The following is a 14,816-nucleotide window of genomic DNA, read 5'->3' as shown; positions in this document are numbered from 1 at the left end:
TAATGTCTGCAGCAGTGATCTACATGTGCACAAATCCATCAGTGCATGCCCCAAGAAGGCTTGGGGGTGTTGCACCATTTTGACCCCTGCTCGTAAACAAATTATTAATGCACAAGTTGGCTCTTAATTTACAGATATACAGGTATTACTATTGAAAATGTACATTATGAGTAATAGAAGATGTCATATACTGTACTGGATTAAAGCAGATATGAGCATGTTTTGTTTAAGGCACATTCATGTGCAATGTGTATTCAATCGGTGGGTTATTCTGTATGTAAAATACACCTGTCCATACTTGTATTTGTAACACATTATTTTTCTCATACTGTCTGTCTGAATACACATGTATTTACCATCCTTCTAAAATGCTCCGTTTTAGCGCCTGTTCCCAGGAAAAGCCCAGTCTGCCCGGATTGGTAAGCGTTATCGTGTCTTCTGCATCAGCGCTCTGAGCTTCTCTGCACTATCATTTCAGCTGGGGGATGACTGTAACGGCCCTTTGCCTGGATTGAGCATTTTGGTACCTTTACATATATATTTTGACACTATTTATATATAAATAGCACCTCTATCTGCTTTATAATAAAAAAGATGCGTAAATCTCACTTTTTACAATATAGGACCTTTAAGACTAAACATTTTGTGCCTCTGTAAAATTGAATTCGCACTGTGCGTGACAGACTGTCCAAGCTGAATTCTAAGTTGACCAGAACATCTAAAACCTAAACTGACAAGTATCGCCACTAACTCATTGCTCAGCAATAGTCAAAAATGTATGCCCATCCTCTCAGTTGTCTTTTTACTTGCTGTACTAGATGTACACTCATATTGCACTGTTCAAGTCATTGCCACAAGAGGTCCCTGTCCTACCTCACACATCTTTTTACTCTGCTGCTCCTCCAGTGAACATTCAGCTGTTTCTACAATGCACCGTGTGGGGGAGCAAGAGCCCTTCCACTGCGCTGGAGACATCAGCCTTGACCACAGACTTTATAAAAAAGGCCTTGACACTTATTAGATAGGACTGACCAGAAAAGATTTTAGAAAGAGGTGGCTTCAGATACTATTACAGCTGTATAAGTCTATTTGTACTTTGATTCAAACACTGTCAAGGCATTTTAAAATCAACAAATCACGATCACACAAATGTGCAAACACATGTACAAATGGAAATGTGTACACATCACTTTACATGTATTTTGTGGTGAATCTATTTTAATTAGCAAAAAAAACAATAACATTTTTATGTGAACTTAAAAATATATGTTTATAGTTAGTCTATTCATATTTTCAAATATGACTTATAACGCCACAAATAACATAAATCACGTTTGTGGATCATGGTACACATTTGTGGATTGTCTTTTGTGGCTTACAAATCCAAAAAGCATCAAAGTCCAATAAAAACGTCTGGATAAAAACATGAAGCACAGATTTAATATAATAAACACAATATGTTTCAATTTCTAATATTTTTATATTCCTGTGCTCTTTTGCAACAAAATGCATTACTAGTTCACTCTCTAACTTCATGCTGGACAGGTTAATGTACAGATCAGTTACCTAATATACAGCAAAGGATAGTAATGAACAATCAAGCAACGATTTATTCCGATAAAACTTCACACTTGATACAAAAAAACACATTCGACTCAAACATGACACATTACAACTTCATTTTAAATTCAGGGGTCTGTTAGTGTCCTGATTGCTTTGTTCTGCCCGCCTGTGCACGATTCCATACGATAATATCAGACAAACAATGACGACATTAAACTATGTTAAATGTATATAGTCTGAGTCAGTCTACAGTGTGTTTTTGATATTTACTGTTTAGCTATAAAGCTACTTTTTGAAGTCTTATCAACTACCACATTAGAACAAAATCCAAAATAACAGACACACACAAACCTTATAGTTGCAGGGCAGGGCTGTGGCTGTGGAGGTATTGGGCCGGTCTTTGCAAAGATAAAAGTCATTCTGTCAAGACAATAATAAGTTATGCATTTTTCTACTCACTCTTTTTTAAACTTATGTGGCAGGGCTTTACTGTAAACCAGTTCAAACTATTGCTTTTGTTGTTCTGCAACACTAATATTTAATATACCAATTAATACACAAAAAAGGAAACATTAAGCTCTAATAAAAATAATGCCAGTGTAAACAAGCTTCAGTATCACGCAACGCCCAAATATTGCACGTACATTCATAAATATAGACATCGACTTTGTGCCTTTGTGTTTATGCGGCTGCATATACAGTATATGTGTGACACACACACACACACACACACACACACACACACACACACACACACACACACACACACACACACACACACACACACACACACACACACACACACACACACACACACACACACACACACACACACACACACACACAGCACTTGTGCATAGATCTCAAGTCTCTTTGTGTGCCACTTACACAGACACACGGAAATGGTCAAACACATTTAAAGCATTGTCTTCACAACAAGGTCTGTTCTGTCTTCCGTTCTGTTGCTTCATCATGAAGGATAAACAATGAACATGTGTGTGTGATTGGGCCTGTTTGGTGTGTTTTGGTCCCACTCTCTATGGTTTGAACCATGTTCTTTGGTCCCAGTCTGTATGGCGCTAAAGTCTTCAGTCTGTCAGTTTCATTACCAAAAAGGCACAAGACCTTCAGCCAAAGAATGTAGGGTCCAACTAATACAGATCTCAGATCTGATTTAAATTACTCAGAAGGTGCACATCCCTCCCAAACCACATTCCTCCAATCAGGAGCTGTTGCGCGTAGTCTTAGGCGTCCCCTGTTTGACCAGACGTCAGCTGCTCCTGGTCGGAGACATCATCGTCGGCTGGAGGACGCGCCCGGTCAAAGAAACCACACTGAGGGAATTACATTAACCCATTAGTGTACTAATGGATAATCAAACTGCCACAAGGAATGGATAATGAATATCTGTGTGTGTGTGTGTGTGTGTGTGTGTGTGTGTGTGTGTGTGCGTGCGCGTGCGTGTGTACCTTCCACATGGCTAATGTTAGCATGGCCAGCACCAGCAGCCCCAGCAGTATGGCCAGGATGATGACCCAGAGTGGAACAGCAAACGACACATCAGGAGTACCCCATAACACCAGGGTTCCCATCTGCAGGACACAAATAGATACAGTGTTATTAAGTGCAAAAATATGTCTTTTTTCCTCAAACTCACACACTTCTGTTACTGCCTACATCTTACCGAGGTGGTGTGTTGAGGCAGGGTGGAGGGTTGGATGCGGTAAGGCATGGCTGTGACTATGAAGGATACCGTAGAGTTGAGAATGTAGGGGTCATTACGCCGCTGCAAGACAAATATGACATTATTATTTAAAAGGTGCAATTTGACCAATCACATACCTTAATTATTATGTTGGTTTGTAAGACATTTAGTTGAGTTTAGTTTGAACTTTGAAGTCCCTTAAGTATACGCAATAAAATGATAATATGTACATCTACGATTCCATCTGCTGATGAATATCTTGTGATATGATCAAAAACTCCAAAGCTTCTGCTAAATGGACCTTATTGTGACATTGCCTTCACAGCTGCTGTTTTAAAAGGTAAAGCTTCAATCAAAAAATCAACAAAAAATTGCAAGATAACAGGTGTTGACGGTGACCTGCAGGAAAGTGTGAGCCCAGAGTCTCGAGCGGATCTTGACCACCGCGCTCTGCCCCCGATCCAACCGACCAACGACACACGTGATCTTCAGACAGGAGATATTGGTGCAGTTCTGCGGAGAAGAAACAGAGAGCAAAGAGGTAGGTGAATCACCGGAGGACATTCGGTTTAGTTTCTTGAGAGAATGTACAGTGCATGTGCAGTATGTGAGGCTCACCAAGGTTTTACCACTGTAACTCTCAGCGGCAGCGACGGCTCGTTTGTGGCGGTGAGGGGGGGCGCTGGTGTTCCTCAGGAATCCCAATAATTCAGGTGTGTCCTGGAGAGACGAAATCTGAGACAGAAAAATTAGATAGAGTGTTGTTTAAGCAACTCATCTGGAAATGAAGAATCTGAAATTAGATTTTTTTTTCCGTGCAAATGGGAGACAGATGAAGCAGAAAAAAAGAAAGTTGCTCCCCTGCCTTTTGAGGACTTTATCACATATTGTTCGGCTGGGTCTGTGTTGCACATGGGCTCTGATGCAGCCCAGGCAGCCAATGAGAAGGAGATGGTGAACGATGGAGTACGGTTGTAAAGTAAGATTTTAATGTTTTAAGAGATGCAATAAAATAAAATCACCAGCTGTGGAAACATGTGTGACATTTACCGATCGGATCAAAGAAGGATTTGAAGAGATTTTATTTCCTGATTGAAGTCTGACAGCAACAAGAGAGAGACAGCACAAAACCAATAGGACTGAATGACTTGAGTCACAGCTCACAGATAGATAATAACTAGATATTTTAATAATTCTCCGACAGATGCCTGTGAGAGCAAAATCATTTTAAGATGTGTACAGTAGGGCTTAACTTGCTTGTTCCTCTTAACGGATTTTGGAAGTGCAGCTTAGCAATAAAAGTCATCTCCTTTACTTCCTGCAGCTCTGTGGGTAGCAGATGCAAAAACTGGCCGCAGACGACAATAACTGTATTTTGGCTAATGATTGAGGTGTGTAAATGTATTTTAGTAAAAATAAATGTTTTACTAAAAGTCACCTTGCTCAGATGTCTCACTCTACAGAGCATCTGCGTGGAATAGAGGCACAAACAATTGTCTGCCAACACACGGGACAACTGGAGTAATTTCCCAGCAGCAGGTGCCCCCAGTTTGTCCAAGCTCTTTAACAAAACCAAGGGTACTGTTGAGGACGGGAAGGTGGTGGGGACTCATAGCCTTATTTCTGCAGTAGTGTTCAGTCAGCTGGGCTAAAACGATTATTTCTTATTTAAATTAGTTTTTTGGATTGAGTGATTAAACATTTAGCTATGAAATTCTGTAACATAATAAAAAAATATAGTAATAAACTTTATCTACATAGCGCCTTATAAAACACAGTTGCAAAGTGCTTTACAAACACAGAACACATTGAAAACACAAAGAGAGTGAAATGACACGTAATAAAACACAGAATAAACAAACTTGTCAATAAAATCACCAAAAAAAGCAATTCTTTAAAAATGTGGGTGTTTAAAAGAGATTTAAAAGACAAGATGGAGTTTGCAACCCTGATGATTAATGTCCGTCACAGAGACCACACTCCTCACTGTCAGGGGAAAGAGGCGTCTCCTGACCCACGTGTGTATCTGGTATCCAGTCTACTACAATGAAGGATTGACAGTGACGGGGATATTGGGAGACTGTAAATGACCCACTCAGGAAGAAAAAAAGGGGGGGGGGGGGGGGGGGGGGCTGACCACATGCATTGACTTATTTTGTTTTCATATAATTACAGCTTGTAGCGTTTCACTTTCTGACATAATTATGCACTTCTTGAAATCACTGCATGTTTTCTTTTTCAATTACTCTACAGATGATATCATAGATATTGGAAACTATTCCAGCTTTAACTTCTACTAATAAGCATAATACTCCATTCCCCATCATTTTGAGCCAACTGGCAAAGAACGTGGAAAGTAGACAGAACAACGAGGACGTACATTATGTTTTAAATAAGCGGGTACAAATGGCGGAGAAATTGATGGACCAATAAGCCGCTAGCAATATAATAAATAAAAGTCTGAAATTGCAGTGAGTCTGGTGGTTTGACAGAATGCAAGAAAGTGGTTAAAAATACTATAGAGCATATTTATTTCCACAGCAGGCGATATATCCATAATTATATATTTGGTTGTTGAAATGAGCTTTTGAATATGTGTCTGCATGCGTATGCTCGTATATATTCATATATTGTCGTGTTACCTGAAGGCCGAGTGGGTTGAGGCTGGTGTTCGTCCGGCAGCTAATTGGTCCCGTCACTTTGAATCTCCATGGCATACAGCAGGTTCTCGTCACGGAAACGGGACGGCCAGCCGACCTGGAGCTCAGCCTCTTGAATACTGCTGGGACCAGAGTTATGGAGCTGGAGACAGATAAAAAAACAAAAAATTGTCAGTGTTGTACTTCTTCTGTCCTTTTAGAAGGTCTCAAGTGACTGAGGCTGTAATTAGGTTATCCTAACGATGGGATGATGACACAAGCCACCTGTGTTGCAGTGAAGATAATACTAACGCAGCCTTTGGTCACTGGGGACTGAAACACAAGACAAGAAAAACCCACAGCATCACCTGGCTCGTCATTCCGCATGAAAATTAGGATAAATGAATTATGAGCTTAAATGAACCATCAATTCAATAAATCCTCATGTTTTACCATGACCTGTATTCTCTCTACCCCTCTCTCTCTCTACACATACACACGGTCATTAACACTGAAGCAAGTCTTCCAAACAGGACATGATCCTTGTGCTGCAGGGCAGGAATTCTGCAAAAAGGAAAAAAAAACACACACAAAAAAAGCTGTCCTCTCTAACTAGAAGCAGCTGCCAACTGGAAAAGTACCGCAAATGAAAATCATTATCAGCTGCAGGACAGACCAGACGCGGCTGCACTCCGGTTCAAATGAAGCAGCCGTCCCCTTTTAAAACGAAAAGGAATCACATGTACGCCACACGGACACACACACACACATGCACGTACCCCTATTGTAAACTGTCGCCAGTCTGTCTGCCAACCTCCCTCCTTCTATCTGTTTGTCTGTACCTCTGTGTGACCTTGTTTTTCCTCTCTGGGATTATTACTCATTACACTTTGCCCAGCCTTAAGAACATTTCTGGTTCCTTCCTTCCTTCCTTCTCCCATCACTGCGTTGCTCCCTATTCCCTTCTCTGTTTTTCCCACCTTCAAAACATTAATTACTCCTGAGCTGGAGACCTTTGATCCGACAGAGCCCAAATTTTTATAGAGCTACTGGATTTACTGTGTGTGTGTGTTGCTGTTTACTTCACTTTACAGAGCCCCCGTCTCGCTGTAGCCTAATTTACAACTTCCAACACCTATTTTTCAGCTCTTTTCATCTCAACAGTCCGAGACTGAGACCTGCTTCGTGACCAGCAACAACAAAGATAAAACAAAACCACCCAGCCTCCTACTCCTTCAGCTCGTCATCTGAGTACAAGATTTAGCTAGAGTCCATGGTTTAAATTTAGGGGGTGTGCATTTACCTCATAGATGTGCGTTACTTGCGGTCCCACGTCATCCTCTTTGACGGGTTTCTCTTTGGGTTCCCATCGTGGGAATGGCAGCACCACCTGAGAGGGATGAGACACCCTGAAAAGAGGAGAAACAGATTGGTGACACTAATGCACACTGACATGCGAAATACTGTATAATACTCACTCGCCATATGAATGTTGGCAGTGTTGTTTTGTTCTAAAAGCATATTGACTTTGGAACATACTTATTTGATTTGGGTAACACAGATGACTGAGGTGTCGTATTTGATTCTGTTGAACTTTGGGATACATTGTTTCGCAAGACGCAAACGAAGCCTGTGTATTTTGGCTTCCGATTTTTACAGTGGGGTTGCACTATGACGGGTCATGGAAAGAGAACTGTCTACAGAAAACATCAATGTACTACCTATGGGCAACATAATAACAGTATAATAGAGTTTCGACCATGTTCTTTAACAACTAATTTGTCATATTGGAGGGTCTGGAATGCCACGTCCGGAAGATATACACTTTATTAGGTACACCTGTAGAATCTATTGAAGCTCTGCCATAAATTCTACCTTTATGAAATTTAAATAGCATTTTTTTACTTAAATGGAAATGTGTTATTGGAATAAGGTTTATTAAAGTGGGCATCAGTGTTATGATCTTCTGCGCCCTTGGGCAAGACATTGAAGCCCAAATCGCTCCTAAAAAGCTGTGCCATCAGTGTGTGGATGTGCGTCTGAATGATTCGATTAGATCCTGATAAGCAGATAGCCCCCTTGCATGTCAGCCTCTGCCATCAGTGTTTGTGTGAGAATGGGTGAATGTGGTAAGTCATGTAAAAAGCGCCTTGAGTGGACAGAATACTAGAAAGGCGCTATATAGATAGAAAAAAATAGTAAGTTTACTATTTATCATAAAGGGGGTGGGTGTTGTGATGGACTACATTATATGTGCGGTGTTTCTAATTCATTGTCCTTCACATTTACTTACATTAACGGACAGAATATTATAAACATCTCTGAATGTAATGCCAAGACCAGAACTATGACCTCAATAAAAACACATGGAATTATATTAAAACATGACACAGTCGGCAAAAATTCAGATTACATTAGTGTGCCGTATAAACCACCTGGTTTGGAAATGTAACAGCTGGAAGGCCCCATTTGATGACACCATTCTGAAGGTTTCAAAGTAGTCTGACTTAAGTGGGCAAACTTGTTTACATCCCCAACTGGTGGCGTAATGTTTGTAATGGCTGAATGGGCTGCGTTTTATCAAAGAATTACATCCTTTGACAAATCCAACTACCCTATCTTACTTTGGTTAATTTTCCACTCCACAACTGTGAAAAATTAAAAATTAAAAATGTGAGATGGACACAGCTGAGGCGGGACACTTTCACAGAACAGACACTGTATCTTGTATGTCCTTGTCTCTCTAATCCCAGGTCCTCCTCTGTTTGTATGTACAGTTGACCACATCACACCCAAACAAAGCCATGCAAGGCTTCAAGCTTTGAAGTGTGTGTGTATGTGTGTGTTTATGTGTGTGTGTATCAGTGGGCATATGTGCATCTATGAACATGTCAAAGGCTCACAAGTATCCCACGTGCACATGATTAGGTCAAATTTATTTCTAGAAACGTGTCTTCATGCTGTTTTCCATCTGTGTATAAACATGCTCCGTAAATTTAAACATTACAAAAGGGGCAGTAATATCCTGCAAACACCAAAGAGTTTAGACTGAAACAAGATCAAGTGGCTCTTTGTGAAAATAGACGTGGCAACAAAGAAGGTTGCCGCTGTGTTTCGGAGAAGACGCCACAGTCTCACGTGCGAAGAGGCTTGACTCACCCACGTAAATTGAGTTGAGCTTTGGCAGTGATGGACAGATTCAAACTGACCAGGTTGCTGTTGGAGTTATCTTTGTTGGAGCTGTGGAAAGATTCACAGGGAGTTAGGTATAAAATAAAACACATCACACTGTCTATGCACTGCATTCTGTTTCTATGTGCAAAACATTTCACAGGAGGCTGTAATACTAAATGTCTTAAAGCAAAGGTTCAAAATAAAGCTGTGTTTTTATGTTCAGCTGACTTCGAGGAGAATTTCCGCGGCTGTGAGCTTGGCCAACATTTAACATGTATCCGTGTCTAGTGATGTGATTTATCAAAATCAATTCAACGAAGCAAACAGTGGACGTGTTGTGTGGAGCTTGTCTCCTCTCTGGAGTTCCTCAGGGCCATCTGTCTGTTTCTGTCTCTGTGGTTAGTTTCATCAAACCACAGCGACGGAATCAGGACAGACACGGAACTTATTTACATGGCTCAGAAGAAACACAAACAGCTCTTTGTATGTGTGTGCACATGGGTGGGGGGTTCGTGGGAGTCGATGGATGTGTCACCTGTGGATCTGTAGCTCAAAGCTGATCTTTGGTCCAGCATCTTCTAGCCTTTGGACAGAAAACCTCAAACCAACAGACAGCTGGGGAAGAGTGTGGAGAAAATGCAAAAAATGAGAATGAATAAAAAAACACGCTGCATGAAAAAAAGAGGACAGCTAAAGAGAAATGACAGAAAGACAGAAATAAGTCTGTGCATCAAAGGCCCGTCATGTTTAAAGTGTCCGGTAATAGACAATAAACCCCCTGTTAACTAGAACCCCCCCCCCCCCCCCCCTGTTGTTATATAGGAAGAAGATTGGGTCGGTGTCTGTGTGCGTTGACAACAGAAGAATTCTAAAATCAGACAAAATCCAGACTACACACACACACACACACACACACACACACACACACACACACACACACACACACACACACACACACACACACACACACACACACACACACACACACACACACACACACACACACACACACACACACACACACACACACACACATGCACACACTTAAAAGCTACAGTTAACTTTCTTGTCTCTCCACAGTTTAAATCCCCCTGTCGTCTGTGCTAACTCAGAACACGTGGAGGATTTAGTTCATCGTCAACTGTACTATGACAGTGTGTGTGTGTCGACGTGCTTGCTGCAGTGTGACAGGACACGCAAAAGCACTTGTGTGTGTGTGTTTGTGTGTGTGAGCTCTACAGAAGAACAGGTCAAACACATGGTCCAGAGAGGGAAATGACAGCATACAGACTCGCACTAACAATTCACAAGGCAGGCCTGGGGGGTTGGATGTGCGACTACAAAGTCTGGCAGAAAGATCTAAAGAAACAGACACCAAATGAGCACGAGTCGTTCAGAGAGAAGACGTCACTATCAGCTTGGACACTCCGGGAAGAGAACAGCCCAATGAAAAGGTCAGCTGTGTCTCCGTTTAAAGTCTTACAGTCCTGGAGGCTTGAAAAGTGGCTGTTAAAAGTTTGTAGTGTCGTCCTTTAGAGAGCCCAGCAGCTGTGGTCAGCATGAATTTATGTCGGTTACAATGGATCGTACATTTTCACGGTGGGGAACAATCATCAAAACATCCATTAAAATGCACTTTTGCAATGATGTCAGATTCTCTTCTGCTGCTGTATGTCAAATAATTAGGATTTTCCACAATATGGCTAAAGGCACTGCTTCTGTGTTGGATTACTATACAAAGCTTTGCCACGAGAAATGTATTTAGCCACATTTTGGCAAAAAAATTATGATTCTTTGAGAAGTTTCTAAAGGGTTTTTAATACTGTTAGTCAGACATATAAAGTTGTCACCACTGCATCCATTAGAATGAGTAAGAATCTAAGGCTTAAAGGCTATAAGGGTTGTTTGATACTCCATTAAAAACAGCTCAGTTTTAGCTCCATATCAGAAATAATAATAAGAAGAATTACTTTATTTTTATCCCACACGGGGAAATTCAATTTTCACTCTTATTATTATACACAGACCCGAAATACACACATGCACAACCAGGACCTATACATGCAATTAAGGAGAGATGTTAGAGCGAGGGGGCTGCCAGTGACCGGCGCCCCGAGGAGTTGGGGGTTCAGTGCCTTGCTCAACAGCATCTTGGCAGTGCCCAGGAGATGAACTGGCACCTCTCCAGCCACCAGTCCACGCTCCATACATGGTCCACACAGGGACTTGAACCAGGGACCCTATGGTTCCCAGCCAAGTCACCTATGGACTGAGCTACTGCCGGGTGAAGATGAATGAATGATGAATGAAAACACCTAAAATAAAGTGACCATTCGCATACACTGGACATGCACATGCTATTCTTATCAGGATGCAAATGGTCTAACTATCTTTTATTTATCTGCGGTTGAAAATTATGGCTGTAGAAGTTGAAAAAAACTTCTGAGGAAGAATAGCAATGGTGTAAAGAAAGACCAACGATTTATTTGCTTGATCCTGAAGTTTTCAAACCAAAACAGGATCAGCAGTGTTTCCAAACATCTCCAATATAGGGGCTTGGAAACACCGGAGAAGTGTCGACTTTGACATAAATGTAGCAATAAATATGTGTTTTAAAATGAAAATGCAGTGGTCTGGATGAAGCCTAAATGCTATGAACCATGCTATACATAATTAAATTACCGTACATGAGACCAAACTCAGACTTCACACGTGTGAAGCAAAAATGTAATCCTGCACACCTGATTCCAAACAACTTTATTCAAGTCTTTTTAAACATAATAAAATTGATCTTTTTGTCTTAACAAAGCTGCAACTGGATTCAAAATGTGCTTGTTATATAAATACATTTGGAGTTTGCCTATAACTCCATTCCTCATAATTAAAAAACAACTTTTCATTTCTATTTAGCTTGGAATAAAAATGTAAACTCCAATTTTGTGAAACACTAACACAATATAATCAAATCACCACAATAGGATTCCAGTGATGGATGATTATTTGATTTATTCCCAAGCCCTTAATGTTATCATTCATTGATTGCCACAAAAGCTATGCTGAATTCTGCTTGATGCCACGCAAGCTCACTGAACTAACTAATTAAGAGAAAGAAAAAGCATAAGAGATACAGGCAGACGGGCACACTGAAGCCAAAACCTGCTCTCCTTCAGTCGTGCATCTCCTACACTGACCCTGCTCAGTGAGGCACTACAGCTGTGTCATGCGGCGTAAGGAATGAACTCCAGTGCTGAGAATTATTTTGTTGCACAATATAACTACAGTCTGTATGGTGTATATGGAAGTATTTTCTGCATAAGCTCATGGATTCCTTAACGTCCAACGGGGCAAGGGGAGAGTTTAAATATGGGAAACATCTGGATGGCTGGGAAGCGCACACACACACACACACACACACACACACACACACACACACACACACACACACACACACACACACACACACACACACACACACACACACACACACACACACACACACACACACACACACACACACACACACACACACACACACACACACACACACACACACACACACACACACACACACACACACACGCGCGTGCTCCTTGCCCCGTTTACATGCCTTGTTTTGCTGTCCTCCCCCAACAGTGAAACATGACCACATAATTGATTTATCAGAATGCCGTGTGTCACCTCCAGAGCTCAAACGGACCTCTGTGCTGGCCTTGACACCTTTAGAAAAATACTCTTCAGTCACAGTAACACACACACTTGAACATACACACACACAAACACACTGAAGCATGTGACATTCTTTGTGGCGCATATACGTACACTGGCGTGGTAGAGTTTCATGTAGGAAGGGACCGCTCTTTACTTTACAAAGCCTTGACTTCCTGCATGTGTCATCTATCCAAAAGCTAAATGGACTATTACTAAACGCTAGACACACACTTGCACGCACACACACACAAACACACACACACACACACACACACACACACACACACACACACACACACACACACACACACACACACACACACACACACACACACACACACACACACACACACACACACACACACACACACACACACACACACCCACACACCCACACACCCACACGCATATAGACCGGGGGGTCAAAGTGTGTGGAATGAGGGTCAAGGCGATGATCAGTAATCAGTGACCATCAATCAGTGTGAGTTAAACCTGAGCAGTAACAGTCGCAACTTCTTAGCATGGACATTTGAAAGCGATGTTTTAGTGTGCAAAAACTCACTTCTGTCCCAGCCACCATCGGGTTCCCGAGGTCACACACCACCATTCTGGAGTCATTGACCATCTTGTACTCGCAGTTTAGCTGAGACAATGACTAGAGAGGAAAAAAGAGGAGAGGGGAGAGAAAAACACAAGCACAGTGAGTGAGATGATGAGGTAAACGTGAACGAAGGCAACAAATAGGGAGCACTGAGAGTGAAGAGAGGGAGGAAAAGAAAAATGGGGGGACGCATAACCAGGGACAAGGGAAGTAGGGGTGCTGTTGGTGCACCTCTAAAAACAGGTATTAGAAAAACAAGAAGAGAAAGAGAGACTTTGTTTGATCGTAAAGCCCAATGTCACTGTATAATTCATGTAGGCTATAAGTTGCCTTTTACAGCCCTGTTAACTTTAATAACATGGTTATGGGTCCACATCTCTCGCCTGCATCCTCCATACACTGCCTTCTCTCCTTGCAGTTCTCATGCATTAATTCTTTGTTGTTGACTGCGTAGTTACTGGGCTGCTTCCAGTATGTTGGTGCTCAAGTTTGCTGTCTCTTGTATTGTAAAACATACTAAAATTATAGTAAAATGTTAATAACTATTAAATATAAATGATCCTGCCCATTCAAATGAATGCAATAAGCATGAATGCTGCGTAGCATTTAGCAAAATGTCATTATGTATTAGTTAACTGTTGTGCTGTCTTTGCTTGTCCCGCCCTTATTGTCATTACCCCTTTCTTGTTTTTTGGTTTTGTTTTCATGTCATTATAAGCGTCTTTGGGTCATTGAAAAGCGCTATGTAAATAAAATGAATTATTATCATTATTATTATTAGTTGTGCTAATTTACACTGAAAATCTTTATTTTCTATGTGGCACAAATCTCTCATTGTCAGTGTTCAGCATTAATCAATTCTGTTATATATATATATATATATATATATATATATATATATATATATATATATCAGCCGCCACAACTCTGACTGACTTCTAGCATCCCTACGTATAACACCATCAAAGGGGGAAGGGAGCGAGGGAGTGAAAAAGAGGAGAGATGGGAGGGGGAAGAAAGGAGAGGAGGAGTGATGAATGCTCTGACAGTAACAACCTCATCAATCAAACAGCACCATTACACACTCATTAGCGCACACACGCGTGCAAACACACACACCCACGCAAACACACGCGCACACGCACAGCATTTGACCCTATCCATTTCCGTGGTCACTAATGCAGCTTGTAAATCATAATAGGGGCTTTTGGGCTGTTGCCAGTAAAGCACAGTCTGCTTTCCAAACAAACACACACAACAAAGACACAACAGGATGTGATGTCATACTGTAATTGCAGCCTTAAATAGCTTACTTCCTAATTTCGAATTATCAATTGGCACACACTTCAATCATGATGGGACAGCTACTTCAATCACAAATGTCTATTTTCAGTAACCACCCTACTGGCCCTTAAATCAAACTGAT

The 14,816-nt window shown here is 41.3% G+C and overlaps 1 protein-coding gene across 1 annotated transcript in view; it reads right to left on the bottom strand.

Annotated features, from left to right (window-relative positions):
* Positions 1 to 1,504: 1,504 nt before the first annotated feature.
* itga8 (integrin, alpha 8) overlaps positions 1,505 to 14,816 on the bottom strand; it is a 41,291-nt gene continuing 27,979 nt past the window's right edge. The window contains 11 exon segments of the mRNA XM_083919143.1: positions 1,505 to 2,897; positions 3,033 to 3,155; positions 3,248 to 3,349; positions 3,668 to 3,781; positions 3,887 to 4,003; positions 5,911 to 5,961; positions 5,963 to 6,070; positions 7,211 to 7,316; positions 9,067 to 9,147; positions 9,617 to 9,696; positions 13,352 to 13,444. Coding sequence (XP_083775269.1) covers positions 2,808 to 2,897; positions 3,033 to 3,155; positions 3,248 to 3,349; positions 3,668 to 3,781; positions 3,887 to 4,003; positions 5,911 to 5,961; positions 5,963 to 6,070; positions 7,211 to 7,316; positions 9,067 to 9,147; positions 9,617 to 9,696; positions 13,352 to 13,444 — 1,065 coding nt within the window. The 3' untranslated portion in view covers positions 1,505 to 2,807.

Source organism: Echiichthys vipera (genome assembly GCF_963691815.1).
Source record: "Echiichthys vipera genome assembly, chromosome: 8".
Lineage (NCBI taxonomy): Eukaryota > Metazoa > Chordata > Actinopteri > Perciformes > Trachinidae > Echiichthys > Echiichthys vipera.
Note: the sequence above shows the minus strand (reverse complement) of the source record. Positions and strands in the feature narration are given on the sequence as shown.